This window comes from Zingiber officinale, chromosome 3B (assembly GCF_018446385.1).
Source record: "Zingiber officinale cultivar Zhangliang chromosome 3B, Zo_v1.1, whole genome shotgun sequence".
Classification (NCBI taxonomy): Eukaryota; Viridiplantae; Streptophyta; class Magnoliopsida; order Zingiberales; family Zingiberaceae; genus Zingiber; species Zingiber officinale.
Genome location: NC_055991.1, coordinates 107,257,271 through 107,270,747, shown reverse-complemented (window position 1 = coordinate 107,270,747; position 13,477 = coordinate 107,257,271). Strand labels below are relative to the sequence as shown.

The following is a 13,477-nucleotide window of genomic DNA, read 5'->3' as shown; positions in this document are numbered from 1 at the left end:
TCTTCACCCTACGACACCAAGAAGAAGGCACATTTCGTTTCCAGCCCCGTCTTCGAACTAATTTTTTCTCATCCCTACCGCCTTTTGACCCGAGTTGGAGAGGCCAATTTTTCTTCATTGCCTTTCCCCATGATGTGGAATGGCCTCTGCGATGGCAACAGTTACCTCCTTCCTCTCCTGAACTAGGAGAGTTTCATCTAGACGCTTCTTATTTGGAAGCCTCATCTCGCCTGGTCGGCTGGCACATTAACCTAATGCGCCTACTATCTGAAGAATTGTTGTCCTACTTTCGCCTGAGCCATCTGACCCAAGAGACGCCTCGTTCCCTGGGTAAGCTTTTCTTTCTGCCCTGTCCTCACTGCATAAGTATTTTATTTCTTCTGAAGATCTAGGGAAAGTAATTCCACACTTTACCCGGTGCAGCTAAAATCTTGACCTATGCTTCGGAGGTTCATCCCCGTCCTCTAAGTGACATGGAGATAATGAGGCGAGGGCGAGTTATCCTGGGGAGAAGAGCACTTCCCCACTCGTCTGCGACCTCAATCGATGGGGCTTCAGTAACCAATCCTCCGCTCAGGCCCGCTCGGCGAGGGTCTTCTGCTGCCCGACCTTCTTTACTGGCCCCTCCTACTCGCTCTCGGATTGCTTGTGCTCCTCGATCGGCCACTCCCGCTCGCCCCGGGCTGCTCGCCCACCTCGGCCAGCTACTCCTGTTCGCCCCCGGGCTCCCGCTCGCCCCCGAGCCCCACGTACGGCCCGACCTACTCCCTCAACACCACTACCCTCGGTTAGTCCTCTACGAGCTCCTTAAATCTCTGGTCAAAGCCTTGGTGGGAGGCCTATGGGCCCCGGCGGAAGAACATGCAACGTCTCTCTTACTAGTCCTGCTTTTAGAGAGGCTTCTCAGGCGGCTCGCAGGGCTCGCGCCACCAATGAATGTCTGAGCCAAAACACCCCAACTCCCTCTAGACGCAGGGCTCGGTCGTCCTCCGATGATTCTGACTCTGACGATCAACCACTATCTCAAAAACGCCGGCGCCGAGCCCCTCGCCCGATGTCCGACCCCGTCCCATCATCTATCCCTTCTCCTTCAAATATAGCTGCCTCTCCTACACCCCCTCAGGCGACTCCGCCTTCAATTCCGAGCCATGTGGCTAATCCCCCTACGTTATCCAGTAATCAGGATGAGCCCTCATTGGTTCACCCTGCCACCTCACAGAACGTTCAAGACAATGAAGTTGGCCCCTTAGAACGACCTTTCATTATCCCGTCTGCCATGCCTCATCAGGGGCCTTCTTCAACTCCTTTTGATACAACCACCGAGCCTTCAGCTCCTCCTGGTTCAGCCGCGGGTCCCTCAGGACCCCCTCCGCTTATTTATCAGAATTATTGTATTACTCTTCCTTCTGAGGTGCGGTTATGGTCTCAGACAGATGTTCCTACCAGCTCCGTAAAGATAAAAGGTCGTCTAGCCACTCTCTAGGAAGAAAGCCTGCAGCACATGGATTCCTTGCCTCCTTCGGCCCAGATGGACCAATTTGCAGAGTTATATGTCAAGGTAACCTTTAAAAAATTTCCCCACTGTTGCTTTTCCCGCTCTTATCATATACTTCTTGTATGTCCCCCAGGCCTGTGCAGAGTCTCTGATAATGAACCACTCCTTCCATGCTACTCATTATCAGAATAAGATATTATGAGACCGTGTTGCTGAACTGGAATTGCAACTAAATGATCCTGCCCAGGCCAACCATGTTTTACGGGCGGAAATAAAATCCTTGACCAGCAGGAAGAATAGTCTAGAAGTGTCCCTGGCCCTAACCGAGCAAGAACTGGAAGAGCTTCAGGAGAAGCAGAGTCAGGCTGATAATGTACACCAACAGAGTATGAATCAGCAGGCTTTAGAGCATCAAAGAGCTATAGACCAGTTGGTTCGAAAACTGCGTGCGGCTGAAACTCTGGTGCAAGATCAGGACCACAAATTAAAATCGCAGGAGGTCCTTTTGAAATCTCAAGAGACCCAACTGACTTCTCAAGCAACAAAATTGGCCACTGCCAGAAGTGAACTAGCTCAGGCTAGGGCCACCACAGAGGGCGTGTCCACAGCTCTGGCACTTTACAGAGAAGGGGAAAATGATCACTGCCTGTGAAACCGGGCCATGTACCTGCGTTATCCAGAATTTTGTGCACAGGTGGGACATCATTTTTCCACATCTGCTATTTACGGGGCGGGCGGGGCTCTGCGACAACTTCATGAGCAAGACTATTTAAAGTCCCTTCCACCTCCTGAATTCTTAGACCATGATCGGCTTATCAAAGAGATACCAGATGAGATATTTGCCCCTTTCGATTAACATTTTTTTACTTTTTGTACATAATGATTTAAGAATTGCTCATAAACTACTTTGCTGTTTCTTGGTTTACCTTCCCATGCTTGCTTTAAATTGCTTAACTTTGTCTTAAAGTTTTACATATAATCTGCCTTCACATTTCTCATTTTTTCTGATCTGCTTCTCCTCGGTCCGCTAACCCAATCTGTGAGATATGTCACAGCTCCGCTTATCACTCAATCTGCCCTTCTCGGCCATCTCTTCAAACTCGATAAGGTCGTAAATAATTGGCGCGCCAGGGCCGATCTAGCTTCTTGCCTCGTTCATCTTGTAAATAATAGGCTCCGAAGGCTAACTTTTTAATAACTTTATAAGGTCCATCCCATTGTGGTGCTAGCTTAGTCACATCCCCTACTGGCTTGATTTGCTTCCAGATCAGATCTCCTTCTCCAAAGAATCGAGGAATTACTCTCCTGTTGTAATTTTGTCTCATTCTTTGTCGGTACGCCTCCAGACGAGCTGCTGTTTGATCGCGAGTCTCGCTAATAAGATCTAGCTCAGCTAATCGATGCTCTGCATTTCCTTCATCGTATAGTATCCTTCTGACCGACGGTACCCCAATTTCTATGGGTACCACTGCCTCATTGCCATAAACCAAGTGAAACGGCGTCAGACCTGTGCTTTCCCGAGGTGTTGTACGATAGGCCCACAAAATGCTTGGTAGCTCTTCCACCCAGTTGCCTCCAACATGATCTAGCTTGACCTTCAGACCTCGGATTATTTCTCTATTAATTACCTCGGTCTGACCATTGCTTTGAGGATAAGCTACTGAAGTGAAAGCTTGCGTTATGTCAAATCCCTTGCACCAAGCCTGTATTCTTTGTCCTTGAAATTGCCTTCCATTGTCAAACACCAGCTTATGAGAAATATCAAATCTACAAAGGATGTTCTTCCACAACAATTGAATGACAGCATCTTCCGTAATCCGGGCTAGGACTTCTGCTTTTACCCACTTAGAAAAATAGTCCACGACCACCAACAAGAAGTGCCTCTGACCTGGTGCCATCAGAAATGGTCCCACAATATCCATGCCCCATTGATCAAAAGGGCAGGACACTATGGACGTTCTCAGCAGGGCCGTAGGTCGATGTGTCAGGTTTTGATGCTTCTGGCAGGACAAGCATGTGTTCACCAACTTGTGAGCATCCCTTTGTAAAGTAGGCCAGAAATACCCGGCCAGGAGTACCTTGCGAGATAATGTTCGCCCACCTACATGACTGCCACAGCATCCTAAATGTATTTCTCGCAAGACCTGGTCGGCTTCCTCCATACTTAAGCACTTAAGTAGGGGTCGAGAGAAGGACCTTTTGTAGAGCTGGTCCCCGATCATGACATAAGCATGAGCCTGCCTCCTTATCAATCGGGATTCCTCCGGGCTGGTCGGTAAGATACCTTGCCTAAGATAATTGGTTACGGGTGCTCGCCAATCAATAGTTGCTTCTGCGTTGTTTTGCAAATCTATCTGGGCTATCAGAAAGGCTTGTGTCGTTGACCGATCCAACACCCAAGTAGTTAAGGAACTGGCCATCTTTGCTAATTCATCTGCCCGCTCATTCTCTGACCTGGGTATTTTTGTTACAGTGACCTCTGCAAATTCTGCCTTCATCTTCTCATAAGCTTCCTGATACATTTGCAATTTATCATAATTTATAATAAAGTTGCCTGTAACCTGCTGAGTCACCAACTGGGAATCTGAATAGATGATTACCCGAGCTGCCCTGTCATGCCGGGCTGCTTGCAGTCTGGCCAATAAAGCCTCGTATTCTGCTTCATTGTTCGTGGCTCAGAAATTCAATCGTACCGCCACCTGGAGTATATCTCCTTGAGAAGATATTACTAATACCCCGACCCCGCTTCAATGATGATTAGCAGACCCATCCACATAGATCTTCCACGTTTCTTTAGGGCTGGTTTGATGTATCTCTGTTAAGAAATCTGCCAAGGCTTGTGCTTTAATAGCAGTGCGGGGCTGATACTGTATATCATATTCTCCTAACTCTGTGGCCCATTAATAAGCCGACCCGCCACTTCTATGTTGGTTAGTGCTTTTCCCATGGTGTTGTTGGTTAAGACTGTGATCGGATGCGATAAAAAGTAAGGTCTCAACCGTCGAGCCATAAGAACCAATCCGTAAACCAACTTCTCGAGTGCCATGTATCGGGACTCGACTCCCTTTAATAAATGGCTGAAGAAATACACTGGTCATTGTACATGATCATGTTCTTTGATGAGCACTGCCCCTACAGCCTTAGGGGTGGCTGACAAATAAACCCATAAAGGTTCTCCTACAACTGGCTTAAAAAGAGAGGGCAGGGTCTCCAGATACTTCTTCAGCTCTTCAAAAGCCTTAGTGCATTCCTCATCCCACTGGAACTTGGAGGCCTTCCTTAGCACCTTGAAAATAGGAGCGGCCCGATCCGCAGATCTGGAAATAAATCTTGACAGGGCTGTTATTCTGCCGATCAGCTTCTGAGTTTCTTTTAGATTCTGAGGAGGCTGCATATCCTTGAGCACTTGAACTTTTTTAGGATTGACCTCTATTCCTCGCTCGGTCACCAAGTAACCCAAGAATTTTCCTCCTTTAGCCCCGAACAAGCATTTCAAGGGCTAAACATGTAGAGTCCTGCACGTCTCTTCCACATCTTTGATCAAGTTATCGGCCAGCGAGGATTTGATGAGTATGTCATCTACATAGACCTCAACATTTCGCCCGATCTGCTCCCGGAAGATTTTATCCATCATTCGCTGGTATGTGGCTCCGACGTTCCTGAGGCCAAAGGGCATGACAGTATAACAAAAAGTACCGTCAGCCGTAATAAAACTAACCTTCTCTTGATCTTCCCGGGCTAGAGGTATCTGATGATACCACTGGTAGGCGTCCAGCATACATATTCTTTCACACCCCGCTGTGGAATCTACCATTTGATCAATCCGGGGCAAAGAATAGCAGTCTTTGGGGCTGGCCCGATTAAGGTCCCGAAAGTCGATACATACTCTCCACTTATTGTTAGGCTTTTTTACCAAGACCACATTGGAGAGCCAGGATGGGAACTGAACCTCCCGAACATGTCATGCTTTTTTGAGCTGATCCACCTCGGCTCTTATTATTTTATTTTGGTCAGTTGAGAGATTTCTTTTCTTTTGCTTCACAGGTCGAGAGTCAGGTAATAGATGCAACTTGTGCTCAACCACCTCCGGCTTAACCCCAGGAAGTTCCTCAGTAGACCAGGCAAAGACATCCCGATTGCGCATTAAACACTGAATTAATTCTTCCTTGAGGGGAGGAGGAAGGTCTCTCGCCACCCAGGTCAGACTTTCAGGCCGATCAGCGTGTAGCTGTACTTCTTCCTAAGGGATGAGCTCCTCAGCTATAGGAAGAGGCTCCTCTTGAACGACATGAACACCTCCGTCCTGCATCCTTTGATGTTTCCGAGCTTCAACTCGGGCCATGTCGATATAGCACCGCCGAGAAACCTTCTGTTCTCCTCTAACTTCCCCGACCTGCTCGCCCACAGGAAACTTGATTTTTTGGTGAAACGTCGAGACAACATCTCTAAATTCATGCAGGGTGGGCCTCCCTAGAATAACATTATAGGAGGAAGGGCAGTCTACTAATATAAATGTGCTCCTCCTTGTGCGCACCAGTGGCTCGATACCCAAAGATATAGCCATCTTAATCTAGCCCATAGGCTTCACTTCATTGCCGGTAAACCCATATAAAGATGTAGCCACTGGCTGAAGTTCAGCAGCATCAATCTGCATCTCTTCAAATGCAGTCCTGAATAGAATGTTGATCGAGCTCCCGGTATCGATAAAAACCCGAGCCACTCGGCTATTGGCAATGATGGCTTTGATGATGAGTGCGTCGTCATGAGGCAACTCTAGACCCTCCAGGTCTGCTGGCCCGAAACTGAGAACAGGGCCAGCAGCTTGCTCTTGTCTGCATCCGACAGCATGAACCTCCAATCACCGAACATGAGACTTACGTGCTCTCCCTGAATCTCCGTCAGTCGGCCCCCCAGAAATCATGCCGATCTCTCTAACAACTGCGTTACCTCTGTTTTCGACCTCCCGTGATCCTTCCGGCTCTTTTCCCCAGCCAGGCTGATGAGTGCTAGGTCCCGCAAGGTCAGGACGAGATGGTCCGGCCTGCCCTGCCACCCTTTGTTCTTCCATCATCTTGATCAGCTGAGGCACCAGCTCAGGCGGGGGCAAACCCATCTCGGCAGCTCGTTTAGAGTCTTAGGCAAACTGAAAACATCGGTTAGTATCATGTGTACGGGATCTATGATAGGTGCAATACCGATTGCTTCCTGGCCCTGGTCGGGGGATATGTACAGCAGCAATTCGAGGGGCAGGTCGAATTTCTGGTCCGGGCTGAAAGGCAGGTCTGGCTTCCCGAACTCGCGGTAAAGGTTGAGAGGGTGGTTGAGGCGCTCTTCTTTCCTGCTTGTTGGTGGAAGGAAGTGGTCTTTCGGCCTTCCTTCGAGCTGCTTCTTCCACCTTGATGTAGGAAGCAGCTTTTTCCACCATCTCATCAAAATTCCGAGCAGGATTTTTGATGAGATCTCTGAAGAATTCTCTCTCCCCCAATCCATGAGAGAATGCGCTCATCAGAATCTCTGAGGTGGCAGTGGGGACATCTTGAGCCACTTGATTAAAGCGGTTGATATAACTTCTTAGGGGCTCAGTCGGCCCCTGCTTTAGAGCGAAAAGACAATGATCTGTCTTCTGATATTTCTTACTGCTAGCAAATCGGCGAAGAAAAGCTGTTTTGAAGTCCAAAAAATAGGTGATGGACCCTTGAGGCAACCCATCGAACCATTTTAAGGCTGAACCAGATAAAGTATTCAGGAAAGCTCTGCATTTAACAGCATCGCTATATTGGTGCAGCAGGGCTGCATTTTTGAATTTTCGCAAATGATCTTCCGGGTCCTTGCTCCCATCATATTCTCCGATTGATGGAGCTCTGTAACCCTTAGGCAGTCTTTCATTTAGAATCCTGGCTGAGAAAGGTACTTTCTAGTCCGGATCTTCGGGGAATGCCTCAGGTATGACAAGAGCTTTTCCCTTCTTCGAATCCCGCGGTTGTGAACTTTCAGCCATAGATGCTTGAGGCTGCTCCTTCTTGAGGCTTTGTGCTTGGGGCTCTGGCTGATAATATCCTACACCAGGCTCGCGATAAGGATGTTGAGGAAATACCTCAGGCTGCTTTCTTTTGGAACCTCGATCTGAAACAGGGAGGGGCTCCTTGGAAGCCTCAGCAGGAGCTTGTCGTGGTCGTGAAACAATTGCATGTCTCTCCGAGGCTGCCAACCTTTTGGCCTCCTTGAATAGCTCGTACTCTCCAGCGGTCATAGTGACGTGAATGCGGCCAGACTCCTCCATTGTCACGTTCCGGATCAGGTTTTTGTGTTCCCACAGACGGCGCCAAATTTAATCCCGTCCGGAAGCTGAGTCGGATGGAGGCGGACCTTGTTGTGCTAAAAGTTGACGAAGAGTCGTTGAGATGCTGAGTCAGCGAGGTACCCCCTGGACAAGTGCACACGGGCGACTATACGGAAAGAAAGGATCAAGATGATGGCGCTGTTGTTCTGCGCACGCTCAGACGAGTTACACGGTCGTTAGAGACCAGAAACCATGGAAAAAGTCCCCGGGTCAGGCCCTCCGACGCTCAAGTCAGGTACTTTTTCCCCAGAAATCACAGAGAAAGCAAGAAAAGCAAAAGACTGGTAAAAAATGACGAGTAAGCGTACCTGCGTAAGGGACAAAGCATCCCTTTTTATACTGCAATTGAGGCTTCTGGAACCTGGTGAATGTCAGGGAATGTCGGGTGTCAGGCTCTGTCCGGCGGTGGTCGACACGTGGCTTTCTCTTACAAGCTAGCGGAGGAATCGAGAAGAGTATGAGCCTCCCTCTATTAGAATATTCCCTGACATACGATGATTGTTCTCTGACAGGCGGTTACGATTCCTTACGGGTCTATTTGTCGTGTAGTGGCTGGTCTCCTGACCTGCCTTCGTATGCGTCATTCGAAGCATGTACATCCCGACCTGCACGTTGGGTCTACTTCCCAACCTGCATCTGCCCACCGTTTATCCATTGCATGAACGTCCCGACCTGCACGCTGGGTCTGTCCGCCGATCCATATCTGTCTGTTATTATCTAGAGCATGAGCATTCCGACCTGCACGCGGGATCTGATTCCCGACCCGCATCCGTTTACTGTTATCCATGATATGAACGTCCTGACCTGCACACTAGGTCTACTTCCCGACCCGCATCTGTTTACTATTATCCATGGTATGAACGTTCCGACCTGCACGCTGGGTCTGTCCGCCGACCCGTATCTATCTGTTATTATCCACGGCCTGAGTATTCCGACCTGCACGCTGGGTCTGTCCGCCGACCCCTATCTATCTGTTATTATCCACGACCTGAGTATTCCGACCTGCACGCTGGGTCTGTCCGCCGACCCATATCTATCTGTTATTATCCATGGCCTGAGTATTCCGACCTGCACGCTGGATCTAATTATCTGTTTATTGTTATCCATGGTATGAACGTCCCGACCTGCACACTGGGTCTGCTTCCCGACCCGCATCTATTTACTACTATCCGTGATATGAACGTCCCGACCTACACGCTGGGTCTGTCTGCCGACCCATATCTGTCTGTTATTATCCAGGGCATGAGCGTTCCGACCTGCACGCTGGGTCTGTCCGCCGACCCATATCTATCTGTTATTATCCACGGCCTGAGTATTCCGACCTGCACGCTGGGTCTGTCCGCCGACCCCTATCTATCTGTTATTATCCACGGCCTGAGTATTCCGACCTGCACGCTGGGTCTGTCCACCGACCCATATCTATCTGTTATTATCCATGGCCTGAGTATTCCGACCTGCACACTGGATCTGATTCCCGACCCGCATCTGTTTACTGTTATCCATGATATGAACGTCCCGACCTGCACGCTGGGTCGGTTCCCTGACCTGCATCGCTTCATTGGAGGTTTTCTTCGGTATACCTATCTGATCAACAAGCTATCTCCCTAGTCGCACTCCATCCCTGATTATATCTGACCCATGGACCTGATCCTCAATTTGACTTTGATCTTGTGGGTCAGGTCCATTTTCGATTCCCTTCAAGGTCAGATCCGGCCTACCTCGTAAATACTATCCTTCGACCAGTCCCACAACGAAAGCTTTGACTCTATCCCCGTGCGCCGGAATCTTGACCTTGTAATTCTGATTCTTGACTTCCACGATGGCCTTGCCACGGAGGCTAGACTTCTGACCTCTAGGCTGGTGTAACTTTTGACTAGCCACGAGGGCTAGACTTCTGACCTCCAGGCTGGTGTAATTTTTGACTAGCCACGAGGGCTAGACTTCTGACCTACAGGCTGGCATGACTTTTGACTTGCCACGAGGATTAGACTTCTGACCTCCAAGTTGGCGTAACTTTTGACCCTTCAGTGACTTTGACTTCTCGCCAGATCATTTCACCGACCTCACATTTATGCACCGTATCAATATCTATGTGTGAATTGATACTTCTACGGATCCCATGATCAAACACGCAAGTGAGGTTCACAAAAGTTTCTCACGAATGGCAATAGTATCTCCTCCTAGAGGTCTCCTCTCCATTTGAACTAACATAGATGCTAGCAAAATATCTATTTTGTCCATCACTCACACAAAACCTCATTCTCAAACCATCTTACCTTTGGTGACCACCCCTCATGTCAACAGTGGTGATGAATATGCCTCCATGGGTTGGCGAGATTGATATCTGTATAGGTTTTACTCTATAGGTTTTGGTCAATTTCTATCAATATAATATATCTTATTGGATGTTTGACCTCCCGATTCCTGCACTAAGATAAATATCTTCATAATTTTTTTTACTATATTTAATTATGGAGCCGATGATATATATATTAAATCGTTTAGGGGAATAATATCATCTTTAAATTGTATTCTCCCTAGTGCTGTTACTATTATTATATTGATCATTATCCCCATTTATGCTACAACTTCATCTTTACCCATACTTTATTCCTCTAATGATGGCACAACGTCAAATATTTTTTTTATATAATAATTGAATATTGAGAGATATGAAAAAAAAAACCAAATAAATTACTCTGAGGGTATTTTAAAATTTTATCTATAAGATCAACAAGTATATATATTATTATAGCTTATAATACAGTAGTACTCTTTCCGGTCGTGGATCCTTCTCTCCTTTCTCTCACACCCCCAGAAATAACACCAATACAGGAGAAATATACGGTTTGTCTCACGTTACAGCATCCCAACAATTATAGCATAGAAATCGACTCATCATCTCGAATAAAAATTTAAAATAATTATAATAAATATATACTCACCACCAGTGTGTGCCATGCATGACAAGACAAAGAAAAGTCATCGATCATCATAATATTTATAGGTTCACTCATTGTGAGAGTTTTAGCCCAAAGAGAGAAAAAGAAAGAAAAGAGGCAGTAGGAGGAAGGGAAAGTGAGGGACAGAGGTCCGAGGCAACAATGGAAGCTTCGGAGGCAGGCCTGGCCGCCAGCGAGCCTCAGATCAAGTATAGGGGTTGGAAAACGATGCCATTCCTCATTGGTACGTACGTACGTAATCAATTATATAGATATATATATATATCTATCTTTGATGTTCAAAGAGTTTAATCATGCATTATATATATACATTGTAATCGAATCATGAAGTTTTATGGGTGTGTGCAGGGAATGAGACGTTTGAGAAGCTAGCGACGATAGGCACGTTGGGGAACTTGTTGGTGTATCTAACGACGTTCTTCCACATGAAGAGTGTGGAGGCGGCCACCATCCTCAACGTGTTCAATGGGACGACGAACTTGGCGACCATCTTGGGGGCCTTCGTCTCTGACTCCTACCTTGGCCGCTACAACACCTTGGCTTGGGCTTCCATTGCTTCCTTGTTGGTAAATCCTTCACCTTTTACGATATTAATTAATTAATTAATTAATTAATTAAGAAGATCGATGATTATATTGGAATGAGATTTTGGTGCAGGGGATGCTGTTTTTGACGTTGACTGCGGCCGTCCCGGCGTTGCACCCTCCTCGCTGTGCGGAAGGGCAGACGTGCGTGGAAGCGACGCCATGGCAGCTCGCTTTCCTTTCCATCGCCTTCGTCTTCCTCGTGGTCGGATCCGGCGGCATCCGGCCGTGCAACATAGCGTTCGGCGCCGACCAGTTCGACCCCACCACGGACTCCGGCAAGCGCGGCATCAACAGTTTCTTTAACTGGTACTACTTCACGCTCACCGTCGCCGTCACCGTCTCCGCCACCGTCATCATCTACATCCAGAACTACCTCAGCTGGGCGCTGGGATTCTGCATCCCCACCGTCCTCATGATCCTCTCCTGCGCCTTCTTCTTCGTCGCGTCGAGCATCTACGTGAAGGTGAAGCCGGAGGGGAGCCCGGTGACGAGCATCGTGCAGGTGGTGGCGGCGGCGGCGAAGAAGAGGCGGCGGGTTGAGCTGCCGGACGATCCCAAGAACTGCCTCCACGACCCTCCTCATCTCAGTTCCCTCGTCACCAAGCTCCCGCACACTGATCAGTTCAAGTAAGCGTAGATTTCCTCTGTTTTCTTAAATTCTCTGTTCTAGATGCTATTTCCTCTGTTTTCTTAAATTCTCTGTTCTAGATGCTAACTGGAAGTCTTGATCAGCTCAGATTTCTTGACAAAGCTGCGGCGGTGTGCCCCGGCGACGAGATCTGTGAAGACGGGAAGGCGAGGAACCCGTGGCGGCTGTGCAGCGTGCAGCAGGTGGAGACGGTGAAGTGCATGTTGCGAATCATCCCCATTTGGTCCTCCGGCATCATCTACTTCATCGCCGTCGCTCAGCAGAACACCTACGTAGTCTTCCAAGCCCTGCAGTCCGACAAGCGCATCTCCGGCCACTTCGAGATCCCCGCGGCGTCCTTCACCATCTTCGCCAGCCTCGCGCTCACCCTCTGGATCGTCCTCTACGACCGCGTCGCCATCCCGTTCCTCCACCACTGCGCCAGAAAGGAAGACGGGATCTCGCCTCTGAAGCGGATGGGCGTCGGCATCCTCCTCTCCGTCATGAGCATGTTCGTGTCCGGTGCCGTGGAGGTTCGCCGCCGGGGAATCGCGCTGCGGGAGCCGACGCTGGGGGTGAACCCCGGCAGTGGAGCGATCGCGGCCATGTCAAGCTTCTGGTTGGTGCCGCAGCTGCTGCTCATCGGCGTGTCGGAGGCGCTCAACTTGGTGAGCCAGCTGGAGTTCTACTACAAGCAGTTCCCGGAGAACATGAGGAGCTTGGCAGGGTCGCTGCTTTTCTGCGGCGTCGCCATTGCGAGCTACTTGAGCGGCCTCTTGGTCAACATCGTTCAACGGACGACGTCGGAGGGAGTGGAGGACGACGGATGGTTGGCTGGGGATTTGAACAAGGGAAGATTGGAGTTGTTCTACTACATGATCGGATCCATTGGAGCACTCAACTTCGTCTTTTTCGTTCTTTTCGCGAGGTGGTACAGGTACAAGAACCCAGCGGAGAGCGATGATGGCTCCGTCTCTTCCCCTGCCTCCGCCTCCTCCTCTCCCCCTGCCTCTGCCTCTGCCTCTGCCTCCGCCTTCGCCTCCGCTTCCTTAGTGGAAACAAATGCCTCCTTGGCTCCGCCATTCATGGCCAATTTGGATGTTCAACGAAAATAAAGAGTGGGGATGAAAAATTAAAAAAGGCCATTTCTTTAATTTTTCCGTATGGATATAGAATGCGGAATATACGCCGTGTGACTGTGCGGACTAAGGGTGCGATTTACCCTCTGTTTGGGAGGAGGCGAGTAAAAGGGAGGGAAAGATAAACATACGTAAATGAATTTTTATCCTTGTTTAGGAGAGAGTGAGCTATGAAGGGGAAGGGAAGAGAAGGGTAAAGCCTCCCCTTGCATGCTCGGGAATAAGCGAATTCCTTATACCCCAAACTGGGGTGTAAGGAAGGGTAAGGAGAAATTATTACAATTATATTCTTATTTATTTTTTCATATACAGATTTATTAAAAAA

General features: G+C 48.6%; 1 protein-coding gene across 1 annotated transcript; it reads left to right on the top strand.

Annotated features, from left to right (window-relative positions):
- The first annotated feature begins 3,292 nt into the window (after positions 1 to 3,292).
- LOC122055092 (protein NRT1/ PTR FAMILY 2.9-like) lies at positions 3,293 to 13,128 on the top strand. Its single transcript, XM_042616483.1, has 5 exons — positions 3,293 to 3,307; positions 10,919 to 11,021; positions 11,147 to 11,364; positions 11,456 to 12,012; positions 12,123 to 13,128. The coding sequence occupies exons 1-5, from the start codon at positions 3,293 to 3,295 to the stop codon at positions 13,126 to 13,128; spliced, it is 1,899 nt and encodes a 632-aa protein (XP_042472417.1).
- The last annotated feature ends 349 nt before the right edge of the window (positions 13,129 to 13,477 follow it).

Bases quoted from the DNA above. Each gene is read 5' to 3' on its own strand.
- LOC122055092 (XM_042616483.1), top strand. The intron at 11,022-11,146 runs GTACGTACGTAC...GGGTGTGTGCAG, and splicing joins AACGATGCCATTCCTCATTG to GGAATGAGACGTTTGAGAAG. The intron at 12,013-12,122 runs GTAAGCGTAGAT...TGATCAGCTCAG, and splicing joins CCGCACACTGATCAGTTCAA to ATTTCTTGACAAAGCTGCGG.